This window comes from Bemisia tabaci, chromosome 9 (genome assembly GCF_918797505.1).
Source record: "Bemisia tabaci chromosome 9, PGI_BMITA_v3".
Classification (NCBI taxonomy): Eukaryota; Metazoa; Arthropoda; class Insecta; order Hemiptera; family Aleyrodidae; genus Bemisia; species Bemisia tabaci.
In genome coordinates this window covers 6672782-6686784 of record NC_092801.1, presented here as the reverse complement: position 1 = coordinate 6686784, position 14003 = coordinate 6672782, and the positions used below count along the sequence as shown (strand labels likewise).

The 14003-nt window shown below is 35.5% G+C and overlaps 1 protein-coding gene across 2 annotated transcripts in view; it reads right to left on the bottom strand.

The window, feature by feature from the left end:
- Nucleotides 1–14003, bottom strand: part of LOC109033080 (uncharacterized) — a 56693-nt gene that overhangs the window by 5876 nt on the left and 36814 nt on the right. The window contains exons 21-30 of one of the 2 annotated variants that reach the window (XM_072304335.1): nt 13118–13288; nt 11859–12014; nt 11493–11642; nt 10506–10682; nt 8603–8770; nt 7000–7365; nt 5185–5328; nt 4119–4271; nt 1769–1882; nt 923–1030 (exon numbers count right to left, since the gene is read on the bottom strand). In XM_072304335.1, the coding sequence (XP_072160436.1) occupies nt 923–1030; nt 1769–1882; nt 4119–4271; nt 5185–5328; nt 7000–7365; nt 8603–8770; nt 10506–10682; nt 11493–11642; nt 11859–12014; nt 13118–13288 (1707 nt within the window). Of the gene's footprint in view, nt 1–922; nt 1031–1768; nt 1883–4118; nt 4272–5184; nt 5329–6993; nt 7366–8602; nt 8771–10505; nt 10683–11492; nt 11643–11858; nt 12015–13117; nt 13289–14003 lie in introns of those variants that run through there. The other variant, XM_072304336.1, reaches the window with a different exon arrangement.

The window sequence follows — 14003 nt, the reverse complement described above, 5'->3', positions numbered from 1 at the left end:
GAGCCCTAGCTCAATTACAATGTTGTTTAAAAAAATCGTCAAAATGGGCAAAATTCTGCATTTTGCCCTATTCCGGGGGGTGGTTTTTGGCCGTGCGCAACCCTTAAAAATTTTTTTAGAATTTTTTTCTTTAGTGCAATCTTATTCTTATAAGTGGGGTCAACGATTTAGAGGGTACCATCATCAAAATTCGGAGGTGACCCTCAAAGTGGGACACCCTAGAGATCATTTCAGTAGTTCACTACTACATGGGGTTTGCTCTATGTGTTCCCTGTCAGAACACTTTCTAGGGTCGGCTAAAACAGCTTGGGTAACAATGGGGACACTGAAAGTGTGGGCCAAAGTCCACACTGATACATTCTGCAGTTCATTACCACTTGGAAGATAAAGCTGCGGTACGTACGGACTGATTTAGGATGTGAAAGATTGTAACAATACGAAAAATCAGCCACACATTTTGATTATTTTTACCTTATTTTTATCTTTAGCACTTTACTAAATCAAAAGTTTAGAAACAGTTCATTATCACTTGGAAGATATAGCTGCGGTACGTGTGGACTGATTTAGGATGTGAAAGCATGTAACAATGCGAAAAATCAGCCACACATTTTGATTATTTTTACCTTGTTTTTATCTTTAGCACTTTACTAAATCAAAAGTACAGAAACTTCTCAACTGCAAGTAAAGATTGGAAGCCCAAAAAATGAAGATGTGCAAGTGGGAATGTCGGATCTCATTAATATGAAAGCCATGAATATTTGTAAATTATAAAAGGAAGCACAGAGAATAAGCTCACTGCTTCAAAAAATTCAATATAATGTGTTTCCAACAGAACAAAGATCTCTTGAGAAATGGGAGAACGAAGATCTTCCTGCATCCCTGTACTGGGTACAAATCGTTACGTAGAAGTTTACAAATTTACCTTCTTCCGATTGAAAATCTTGTCAGGAATACCGTCACACTCTGCAGACTGGACGTTGATTTTTTCATTTTCTGGGAGAATTGTGAGTTTCACTTGGCACTTTCTGGGCTGAAAATTTGGATGAAAAATTAAGTAAAAATTATACATTTATTGACAGTGTCAAAATTCTTTCCAGGAGGAGAAAATATAGGGAAACTTTCTTTGATAATTCTTGGCTTAGTTGAGTCTTGATAAATCAGCCAGATCTTGAGGAGATATTTGATTAGTTCGGAGATATCCAGATTAAATAACGCATTAATCAGAAATTGCAAAAAATAAAATATGATTACATTAAAAAATGAATTATAACTTAAAAATATGGCAGGAGTTTTTTTTCTCAAAATCTTTTTTCTTTACCATTGGAACTCTTCAGTTGTCCTTACCACATTACTCGAGAAAGTGGTGGTGGTCCGCTTCTTGGAATGCAAGTGACAGACGCATGAAAACGCGAACGCTAGTTAAAATGGACTATTTCTGCCAAACGGAACTATGTGCATTAATACATGAGCCCTGATACCCGTAAGGATATGTGCATAACAGGGCTCACGTCATAATGCAAATGGTTTCGTTTGACAGAAATACATCCAAATGAGAGTCAAAAATGCAAAGAAAAACGAGTTTGAAAGAGTGGATTTCCGCCTTTTTTAAAAGTCTTGATTCAAATATGTTCTTAGATTAACTTTTTAAGGAGTAAAATTTCGGAAAAAATAATGATCAGTAGCAATGAAAATTTCAAGTTTAGATGACCAAAACTTCATTTTAAGTGTAATGACAGAAAAATTTAGGACATTTTAAGAAATAACTTACCTCAAATACCTCTGCTGCACAGGCCAAAGGCGGTGTGGAGTCATCCTCTGATTTTGGACATTTAGTGTAACCAACGATTAATTTCAAGCTTATGGAGACATTGCGAGGTCTAATCTGGAAGAGGAAATGTTAAATAAATGCATAACTTTAGAAAAATATCTGAGAAATACTGGTTTACTCAATTGATTACTATTGAAAAGTCTATAATTTCTGAAGAGGATGATCAACTGACAGGCATCCTTAATGATGGTGAGAGGAAAAAATCTTAGTTGTGGAAATGTATTTTTCTAGAAACTGCAGTTTATCTTGATTGACAACTTGAAGATGAAAATTATATGTACTGTGCATTACTTCATTAAACTTTCATAAAAAAAACTTTAAAAAAAGAAACAGTAATTGAAATGAGCTCTTGAGCAACAATTCAACAATTACAGAATCATCAGGGAGCTTACAGTGGCCAGAGCAATATTTTTTCATTAGTATTGATTGAGATCAACGGCACAATGCGAAAAATACATACCTCAATGGAGATGTTGCATGTGTGAGGAATTTGCGATTTGGCTGTTGATTTGTATGTAAAAGTTCGCAAGAAACATGATAGTGCCACTGGTTTTATCTGAAATCAACTCCCAAGCTCAAAAAAAAACTCTCAAGTTGAGGCCAAAATAGAGGGGATATCCCACCCTACCCTGAGAGTCCACCTCTACATCAAGACAAACTCTCCATGCAAAGATAGAGAGCAAATACATTGACAGGGCTGCCACTTTATTTGGGGACTCCAAAACTGAGAACACGGCAACCCTGCTAATGTATTTGTTCCCTATCTTTGCATGGAGAGTTTGTCTTGATGTAGACGTGGACTCTCAGGGTAGGGTGGGATATCCCCTCCATTTTGGGCTCAACTTGAGAGCTTTTTTTGAGCTTGGGAGTTGATTTCAGAGAAAACCAGTGGCACCATCGTATTTCTCACGAACTTTTACTCAAGAATCAACAATCAAATCACAAATTCCTCACACATGCAACATCTCCATTGCAGCATTTAAAAGTCTCCAATTAATTTTAATTATTTTCTTCACAGAAAACTGATCAAATTTCCTTACGCTTGTTAGCAAGTTTTAAAAGATGAGTGAACAAAATCAACAGAAAATTTCAAAAGAAACTGTTCGCTAGTTTTATTTAAAAAAAAAAAAAAAAACAGAACAAGAGCGAAGACTTACAACATCGGAATCTGAGATACATATTGACGGTGAAACTACCAAACCACATATCTCGTTTGCCGTGTTTAAAAATCTACGCTCACATTTTATTTTTTTGAAGGAGACCAAATCAATATCATTCCTTGAAATTTTCACAGAATTTTTTCCGCACAAAGAGGAAAATTTACAGAAATTTTCAAGACTGGACGTTAAGTAGTTTTTCATTTAAAAAATAAAGTATGACAGGAAGTCTGCGACGTTGCGAACCGAGATACGTGGTTTGGTAGTTTCACCGTCGATATATTCCTACTTTAGCCATCAGCATGAGGAAAACATCTCTTCCTAAATTGGACGCATTCCTGTCATACGGAACTATGTGCATTAAGACATGAGCCCTGAGACCCACAAGAATATATGCGTGACAGGGCTCACACCATAATGCACATAGTTCCGTTAGGTAGAAATACATCCAATTGCAAATCGTGATCATCCAAGAAAGAGTGCCAAAAACCCGAAATTAATTCGCTGGTTCATGGTATAGAGCAGAATTCAACAATAATTTTAACTCAAAAATCGTCCAAAAATATAAAAAAAACCAGCGCATTGTAAGGGGGAAAAAAAAATCATGCAGTACCATTCTTTACTTTTCTCTCTATTATTTTAGAGGTGTTTTTAGATAAGTTGACATTTGTTTACTTTCAATTTCCAGGCGTTTTCGCATCGCTACTAAAACATCCGACTCTTGCAGAAGCGAGAACACAAGCTTTGATAGGTTTTTTAATCCTTTCAAACCTTGTAACACTTTAATTTGTAGCCGCACAGAAATAATAAAAACCACATAAAAATCGTGGATTATATAACTGATAAGTCGTTTTTTTACGATACGATCATGAGACCGATGTTTTTAAGGTGGATAGTAGCAAACGACGCTTTGTGAAGAGGCATAAATTCGTTGCCTGCACCTACAAATCAAAAGGAAACTAATGTCAACTTATCTGATGACACCTCTACCGTGATTTGAATCTGAATTTGTAGACTTACTTTTTACATCACAGTATCAAGACAGATTCGTGAAAATTTTACATAAGAGACTCATTTAAGATCTGAGCTCAATTACGCTGATAGATAAAGTAAGATGACACAGCAAGACTCACCTGTTTTCTCAAGTCCACAAGTTTGATGAGTCCTAGTTTGAAAGGTGAGGGTGTCAAATCATCTAAAGTTCTCATTGTCAGATTGAGATACTGGCATGTCTCTTCATCATCTTCGAGGAAAACTTGTGGATTTTCCGTAGTTGAAAGACCAATCTAGAAATTTTTACAGTAAAAATAGGTAAATTAGAAAGTGAAAACAAGTAATTAAGTTGGAAGCTTGATTGAGTTAAAAAAAAACAACTGCACAAAATATTGATCAATGACAGTTAATTTTCAGTAGATTGATTTACAATGTGTAATACATAGCAGATAAAATTTTAAAGTGGATGTAACGATTACATAATTACTGTCCCAGCGGACGGTTGTTCTCACCTCTCTGATCATGCACCTGTAAAGATGCTTGTTGCACATGGAAATTGATTCAAAGATTTTGTGAGACATGAAAAATTTCAGACCATTTGTAAACTTTCGTATTTTTTTTTAGTACTCCTAGATTCACTCTAGAAATCCTGATTATTTCTGCTCTTTACAAATCCTTGGTTTTTTTTTTCTTCACATTTTTGGATTGTATCTTGAGAGCACATTATTTACTAGGCTCATAACTAGAGCTGATTGATCTATCTTCTCCATTATAATCATTATTTTGATGCCCAAAGTCGAAAAATACATTTTTCAGATTACAACGTTGTAAGTCTTTGCTCATGTATTATGTTTTTAAAGGCAAACTACAAACAGTTTGTATTGAAATACTCTGTGAATTTTCTTCTCACATTCTAAAAAGAATCGCACAACATTGTGAGGAAGCAATTTTGCTAGTTTTCTTTGAAGAGAATAAAACATAATCAGAGATTTTTAAAAGTTGCAATTGAGATACACATTGTTCCCATTTGGCCATCAATTTGCTGAATATTTCAATAATTTTGCTTTTAAAAAGCACGGGTTTAAGGCTGTGCTGTTATGGACTTTTAATGTAATTGGAAATTTCAGTTAAAATGATGAAGTAGAAAATTGAAGTAGAAAAAAAAAAAAAAAAAAAAAAAATAGCAGACATCTTAATTTCACAAACCTGAATAAAACTTTTTGTTGACTTCCTTTGATGCTTCCACAGGAAAGTATCATCAACAGACTTTTGAGGGATGTCTGAATTATTTGGTTTGGTTTCACCAATAATCTCGTCGGGAGCTTGTTCATTATTACCACGTTTTGAACGCTTTAGTTAGAACAAAAAAGTATGTACCTATGTAAGATTTATTAAAATGATTTAGAGAAACAGTTCAGTTTTTAGCAGAGAGCTATGAAAATTATAAGAGATAAAAATTTGAAGATATCTAAAATTATTCTAATATTGTGCAAATTTTGCTTATTTTTTAAATTGATCTGATTAGTGTTGGATGATATCATTCGTTTCGGTGCAAAACCGGGACGTTCCAAATTTGCACTCTTAGAACTACATATATCTCACTTTCCGAATTACTTTTTAGCGTTTATAATGTGCGCATCAAGTTCTACGAGTCAATACCCTTGGAAAAATGTAATCGCAAGTCAAAATTCGTTCATGGTTTAGTGACCTATTACTATGTTAAAAAGCTTATCGACAGTGTAAGTTGGCGATCACATAACTCATTTACTGTGTCTGAAAATTTCCGCCTCTATGTAATTTTCTAAAGGAGAACAAATTTACATCATTCCTTGAAGTTTTTGCAGAATTTTCTTTGCACAGAGAAGAAAAATTAATGCAGTTTTAAAGAATTGCCGTTGAGTAGTTTTCCGTTTCAAAAATAAAGTATGACAGGAAGTCTGCGACGGGGGTGTCTTTGCAGGTGACAACCGCCCCCCCCTCCCCTGGTTTATTTTTCAATTAGCATATGGTTTGAATCCTAAATCAATTTCATAGAGATTCAAGCTTGCATGATCAGTTTTAAGAAACACGGTAGAACACCCCTTCTCCACACGATCACACTTTCTACAGATGTTCAGAGGTTCTCCCCACATCTCACTGACTTTGGCTGGAGAATATTAGTCGATGAGCTGACATTAAATCATACCGTCACTCATCTGACGTAAGGGCGTATCTCCATTTCCACATGAGCTCCGGAGAGCATGTCCTTATACAGAGATCAAGATACGCCCTTACGTCAAAGGAGCGACGATACCAACAGCTCAGAGTGACATATAAAGCAGCTTTTATCGTTGAACAGGCCCTGATCAAACTTTCCCTGCAGAATTATTATCGAAAATATGTCTTGAAATGATGTTTTTGCAATTGTAGGGGCACCGGGGACTGCAGGAAAACGGCAAAGAGGCATATCGCTCCAAAGACATTTTCTTGGGTGGTTCAAATTTTGGACAACCTATTGTGCAATAAATATGCTAATCTGCCATGCTAAGGAAAAACGCTATATAAACCTTCAAACATTGCCAAATTTCCTCTGTTAAAATATGAATTTTCGAGGAGATTTGTGAGTATTTTACCTCCAACTTTCAATAGACTTTTACTTGCAATTATATCTCTGTTATCTGAGAAGTTCAAGAGCAAAACTATTCATAAATCTCCTTGGAAATAAATATCTTATTGAAGGAAATTCGGCAACTCTCGAATGCTCATACAGCGTTTTTTCTTATGCAGGGTTATTCAAAAGTCACGCACCACTGGCCATAACTTTACTTCTAATTATGATATCGACTTGCGGTTAAAGACGTTTTTCCTCATATCGAGGAGGAAGCTTTTTTAGGTACTTCCCAGTTTTTGATCCCCTCGGGGAGACGAGGGTGGGGGGCAACTCAAAAGTTTCAAATGGCCACCCCCCTCATGGCCGAAGGTGCAGGACCTTTGAATAACCCTGTATCAGCAGTAATTTAGAGTTAATTGATGGACCTAAACCTGGACGTGTGCATCGACAACTTTGTGAAGACCGGTTTTGTACTCCGATTGACTGAGGCTATCCAGCTTGGCTAGGGATGCGGGAGCATAATTTTGGACTTTTTCAACATCAACGTTGGTTTGCCCCTTCCCACTGACCAATATTCCCAGAGAGCGCTTTTCCCGATCGATCAAAGCGGTGCCGTTGCAGTGTGCATCCATCAATCTGGAGCTGTGAATCCAGTCTTGGACCCAAACTTCCACGTCGCAAATTCTTGGTTCTGTTACCTCTCCGCATTCGGTTTCATTGGATGGTTGGGAGCAGTTCGAGTTTGGATTTAACTTCCCGATTTCTAGTTTAAGTCTGTACAACTGACCTGACACCATCTGAAAGAACGACATAAGGAAAATTGGATTGCAGTTTGCAAAAAGGCACCAAGAGCATTCCAATGTCGCTGAGATTGTGCAACTTTTTTTACCTGGCAAATATAGACTGATTATCTAAACAGGTTTTATCTTTACTCTCTTTGAAGTATACTACTGAAGGAACTTTAAAATATATTCTTGAAAACCTGATTTCAAAAAGTTTAAAAAAAACAACTTCATCCATACTTGGTTCTTAAATACCTGGAGAAACCTTGAGAAGCATTTAAAAACTCAATGAGCGCTAACCATCCCACTGCAAGAGTAAAGGGAGCTTTTCTGACGAGCACTTATTAGAAATTCGCAGTGCAAAAATATAGCATTGTAATAATTCGGAGAGTTTAAAAACGAAGAGAAAAAAAAGCTGCCGATTAAGTTACTTAAGAGTTAAACAAAATAGAAAACGAAATGATGACTACATTTTAAAAGCAGCTCTTGGACAGATGTCAGATCTCAATGAGACTAATTAAGTATTACAAGTTGCAAGGAATTTTAGTGTCTAGAGGGCAAACTTTTCAGGATTTTTTGGATTTTGTCAAATCAATTTTTGAATATTTTATCAGAATTGCTCTCTATAATCCTGAAGAATAAAGTGCAACGATTTAACTCATTTTTGCATAGGTAAAGTGCATGAAATTGAGCTTTGATCTGAAAATTCTATACTGTCTGTAAAAATAGCGGCTTGAGCTCATGTGTGAACAGTGAAGCTGCAGGAAAGTTTATCTCGTTCGTGGTGTTTCAAAATCTTCACATCTATTTTACCTTATTAAAAGCAAACAAACCAATGCTATTGTTTGAAATTTCAGTAGATTATTCTTCACGTAGCGATGGAAAATCTGGGAGGTTTTCAAGAAATAACATTGAGTGTTTTTCCACTAAAAAATCAAGTATGGCGGTAAGTCTGCAACGTCCAAAACCGAGACAAGCGTTCTTGCAGTTTCACTATTGATACATGGTTTCCTCTCAAAACTGCATTGTTTCAATACATTGGTTCAAACTATCATACGTCCATAGTGCTAATTTCTTTGTGCCAAAATATTTGTAGAGCACACCTCTACTAATAACCAATAATTCAATTTTGAGTTACCCAAAGATGGTTACATTTTGTTCCAGGTTGTGACTAAGTTTTTGTCAAAAATTTAAAAGATCTGGGAAAGCCAAAGTTAAGAAGAATGTTAGAATATAGCGAACTATCACTTACTAAGACATGCGCTTCCAATATTTTCTGAAGCACCAGTTTGTTTTCGGATGTTAGTGTAGCAATCGATGTTACAGCAAAGTTTGCTACTTCTTGCACTCTATTTTGGTGGATAACTTGGTGTTTATCCATTGGTGTGTGACTAGGGTCGGTTATGTAATTTATGGAACGCTGCGAAACAAACGAATGGAAAACAAGAAATTAAAGAATGACAATGAAGGAAAGGAATAAAGAAATAACAATTACAAATAGAATTCCTGATTATAATTCGATTTTTGATGAAATAGTTTATTGATGATTAACCCCGATGTAAAGAGAAAGTGAGAGGTTAAAATGAAAATGCCTTTTTAGTTTGACTGTGGCAATTCAAGTTTTAGACATTGACCATCACAAGACCAAGATAGTCGGATTTCCCTTATTTCAAAACATTTTTTTTTGAAAAACTTAAACTCATTTCTGCATATTTCATGACAAAATAATTCGATTGTGCTTCGAAATATGCTGATTTTTTCCGGTAAGATTTACGGGAACTGTGTAAATGTACAGGTGTTCCTTTGGGCCAATTTCTTTTGTCCGTGAATTTTTTCGTCCTATGTATTTTGTCCACAGTTTTTTACCCTCGAAATCTCGTCCAAGTCCTAGTGATAGTTGGTCTCTCATTGTTGTTTGTCCAGCGTTTTCAGGTTACGTTTTCACTGTCCAGTGAGGTAATATGTCCACTTAAGAACCACGTGGAGGGAGATTGTGAGTAATTACACATAATGTATCAAACACATGTTGATGAGCATCAATTTATTTTGTAGCTATGAATACCTCTAAATTGGCAAAGTTGGCAACATCATCAGAAATTACAATCATTACGAGGACACAGACTCAGCTAAGAAGTTCCTTTGAGTCTGCGCTTACCACCTCAAGCTGCATACGCCATGTGCAGATCCACCACACTCAGACAAAGAAGACCAAGACTGAGTTGATCTGAAAGGTTCTTATACATCTGATATGTGTCAAAAGCAAATAATCAAATCAGGCATTTTGTTAAATGCCTAGGCAAAAAGTTAAATATTCTTACTTACAATTAGACTGAAATCCTGATTATTTTGCTTACTGTAGACAAATTAATCCTCTGAAATGAATTCCCTTTAAAATCTCGTTCCATACGTTTATAAATACGTTTTTTCTAGTCCTTGAATGCAGATTTATCTCAGAACATGCAGCATTTCGTAAAATAAAGAGTTTTCACAATTTGGGCGGTTGCAGAATTATGAGGAGTATTTTTCAACGGGAAATAACATGACAGTTTGTACTTAAACGGATTTTTTGTCTTGAATATTGAAAATTAAAAAGAGGTATTTGTGAAAACATAAAAAACCTCGTAAACATTGAAAATTTGAGTAGCTGCCTCGGTATTCGATAAAATGCCTCATTTGACTATTTGCCTCCGACAAATGCACGTTTCTCTCTTCCTCCGTGTTTGACCTTAATTTTGGACCGAAGTTTTTGACCTCACTGGACTACAAAACTGATCTGAAACGCTGGATAAACGAGAACGTGGTACTGATTATTATCTACTGGGACGAATTTCACTTGAACAAGATTACAAAGACGAAATACCGTGGACAATATAAATGGGACGGAAAAGTTTATGGACAAAAACAAATTGGACCAAAAGTCCTATAACTATTCTACTGAAAGAAAGTTTATTGTAACAGCTTCAACCAAAGAGACCATCCAAAAAATGCAAATTTTCACAGATTAGTAAATTTTGGAAATTCCCAATTTTTTCTGATCAAAATTTTATCGAGTTGTGTTTTAATTCTCACCCTATCCAATGGTCTATTGTCCATCTCCTTGAAAGAAAAAAAACACCTTGATGGAACCTTTGATTGCTGTGAAATTGTTACTTTACCTTAAATTTAGGAGCATCTTTGTCTTTACAGGCTGCGTCAGTGATCTTTTCGCTCTTGACCGATTCCTTGACCAACAGCTTCACATAACAGATTTTTGCATCAAGCGAGCAGTCTATTTGAGCGCATTTGATGGGTGTCAGCTCCAATGTTAATAAATAGAGAAGACCTTGATCAACCTGCAAGAAGAAAAAAAAAGATTTTAAATGATTATCTAGAGGTACAATTGAATTAAGGACATACTGCAATGAGTGCTTTGGTTGACAACGAGAGGAATCTTTTTCTTTCCTAACCTTACAGACCCCTCTACTATTCCTTTTCTCCAAAAACCATCACAAAAAACACCATGGTTAAAAAAAATATTTGCCGATTGTATTCTTAGCCTCTTAACACGAGAGATCAAAAGTTCATAGAGTGCTTCAATGACTAAATGTGAAAATTGCGCATCGTAATTCGTAGTTTTCTAGACGAAGGAATGTACCTCCATTCCAAGGTTGTAAAATTGACTATAAAAATTCAATTTTTTTTCAAGTGTGTACCAGAGCAATTTTTGTCTGAAAGTTTTCTGATTCTTGCATGGGAACAAATGAAATATCAGTGAAATTTTCAGTTAAAAACGCCCATGATTTTACAGTAAAAATTAAAATTTGCTGGCAACATAGAAACAAAGTTATGTTCTTTCATGAGGGAAGTGTTGAATTGCCATGTTTAGAAAACTCCACCTATGAGTTCCTTTCTTCGAGGCAAACGAATCAATATATTTCTTAGTAATTTGGTGTGATTTTTTAAAATAAGTGACGAAAAATCACAAACGATTTCAATAGAAACTGTTGGCTCGTTTCATTTTGAAAAAATGAAACATGGGTGGAGACTTATAACATCACAACCTGAGATACCTACACATTAGTGTTCGATTTGCAAGATGGAATACTTTGCGACAGAGGATAAGGACTCCACTTTACACTACAGCTAAAGGGAAAAAAACCAACCTCAATGCGAGCATCAATGACTTCTGATAATTGGTAAGGGGCACCAATCAAGTCCTGAAGAGATGCCACTGAGTTCTGAGCATACTTTTGAATTTTGGGCTCATCTTTGTCGACAGCAACTCGGCCACAGACAAGCATGTTTTGCGAGCGCTAAAAGCAATAAATGATAAAATCACTAAGAAGACAGAGAGAATGAATCTTGGGAGGGTTTGTAGATGCTACAGGTTATTGTCAAATATTCACTTGTGACAAGCGATAGCTTTGGATTTAGTCTACACTTCAGCGTTGTGCTTTTAGAAATACTGATAATATAAAAACAAAACTAAAGAAAAGAAAAATTGAGTTCAGAACATTACAATCACTTACTTTATCCCTTGCTGGACACGATATGTTCTCACATAGTGCTTTCATCACTTTCGCATCCTTGGACAGTTTTGGCACCAGAACTTTGGCATTACAAATTTGAATACCAGTAGAATTTCCAACTCTCAATTGCAGATCATAGATGAGCCCATCAGCAAGCTGGAGGGGGGGGGGAGAATATAAATTTAGGAATGGATACAAAGCAAAAAATATTTAAAAGGACAATATCCAGTTAATATAAAATGGAACAGAAGTAGATTTGAGTGTTGATAATATTTTTCTTGCGGTTTTTTTGTAATTTTCGCTTTTTCCTACGTCCATCTAGTATCAAATAGTGTTTAGATGAATCTCATAAGGATTGAATCATTGATAGCAGGCCATGGAAGAGAGTTTTACAAATGAATCAGTGAGCATGATAACACGAAAACTGGAAAAAATTAAAAAGTTGAAGAGACAAAAAACTGCGCAGTAGGTGAAGAATTTGGTCTAAGAAAAATCTTCTTGGTGCCAAAGGGCAATTACTTTTTTACTCAAATTGACGTAGACGTGTCATCTCCAAAAGCTCTCATGGAAATTGGACTAATTTAATAAAATTTGGGCATTTTTAAGATTCCAAAATGGTATGTATTTTCATTCTCACAGGATCCAATGCTTTGTCACACAAAAAATGCCAAAAAAGGCCAAAACAAACCAAATGATGATGGTCTCAAGTTTGTGATTACAAAAAATGTAATATTCTGAGGAAGCTACTTGAGATTAATCTGCCATGTCTGGGACTGATAATTGTGAAAACTGAAGCATTAGTATGTATATTAAGACCCTCTATAAGCACAATGATGTACTGAACCGTTCAAGGCTTTTTTTTAAACACTGGAGATAATTTTTTGGTAGAGGCTTGAATACCATTTTTTTAAATCGACTTCACAATGATCAACGATGTGATGTAACAAGCAACGTAACAATGTAATTAGTATTTCTGTTTTCATAGAAACAGACACTATGACTATGATGTCATGTCAACGTCTTTATCTTTAATCTATGAAGTGCTTTACATGCAATTCTTGTTCATAGACCGGAAACGCTCCCCTAGAAAATTGCATCTAAGATTTGGGATCTCTTTTCCCAGGGGCAGTTGAAAATAAAAAAAAAAAAAATACTATAAATGACTATATATACTAAAATGACTAAGCACGAAAAACGACTAAATACGACTTGAACTAAATATAACTTGATGACTGACTATACATGATGCTGGATATTACCTGTTTCCGAGCTTTGATGACCTCTAAAAGTTCTAATGGTTCATTAGATTCAGATAGCTTTTCTAAGGTTCGGAGGGAAAACCTTGCAATCTCTTGAACTTTTTCGTTGTCCGTGTTTACTTCTTCACGATAGGTTTGTTGCAAGTTGGTCGGTAGGTTACTTTCAAGGTGCTGAAAATGAAAAATGAAGACTACAAAATTCCTGAGAAGTTGCTTCATTCCAAAGAAAAGTAATCACAAACAATATTAGAGTATATTTATTTAAACCTCTCAACAGGTTTATGGCAGCACCTTGTTAAAAGAGATCACTTGGGTAGTTTATCCCCAAAGATACATGAGATAAAGTTATTTTGATATTGGTATCATGCAAACAGCATTATTTTTGGGCAGCTATGAAGTATAGCTTCAACTCCTATGAAAACCACACAGCCAAGCGGGGCAACAGTAGTTAGGTGCTGAAAAACTTATTGCTGGTGAAGTTACATAGATAACACAAGTATTGATGAATGCCGAATATTATTGGTAAGGCAAAGGAATCAGACAAAATTCCGAGAAAAAAACACAGGTTGGAAATTTTTTAGAGAAAACAAAATAATGTCAGACAATCAGCACTGCTGTGCTAAGGAAGAACGCGGTATGAACATACAAATGTTGCCAAATTTCTGTTTATAAAACATTCATTTTTGAAGAAATGTATGTATATTTTTCATTGAGATTTTCAGATACTGTAGATTAAATTGCAAGATAAACTTTCTGAAAAATTGGGAGAGAAATATCCGCAAGTTTCCTCGCAAACCTGTTTTTTATCAGAAGAAGTTTGGCAATGTCTCAATGCTTAAACAGCGTTCTTCCGTACGGCAGTGCACTGACCTAATCTGAGTTACAT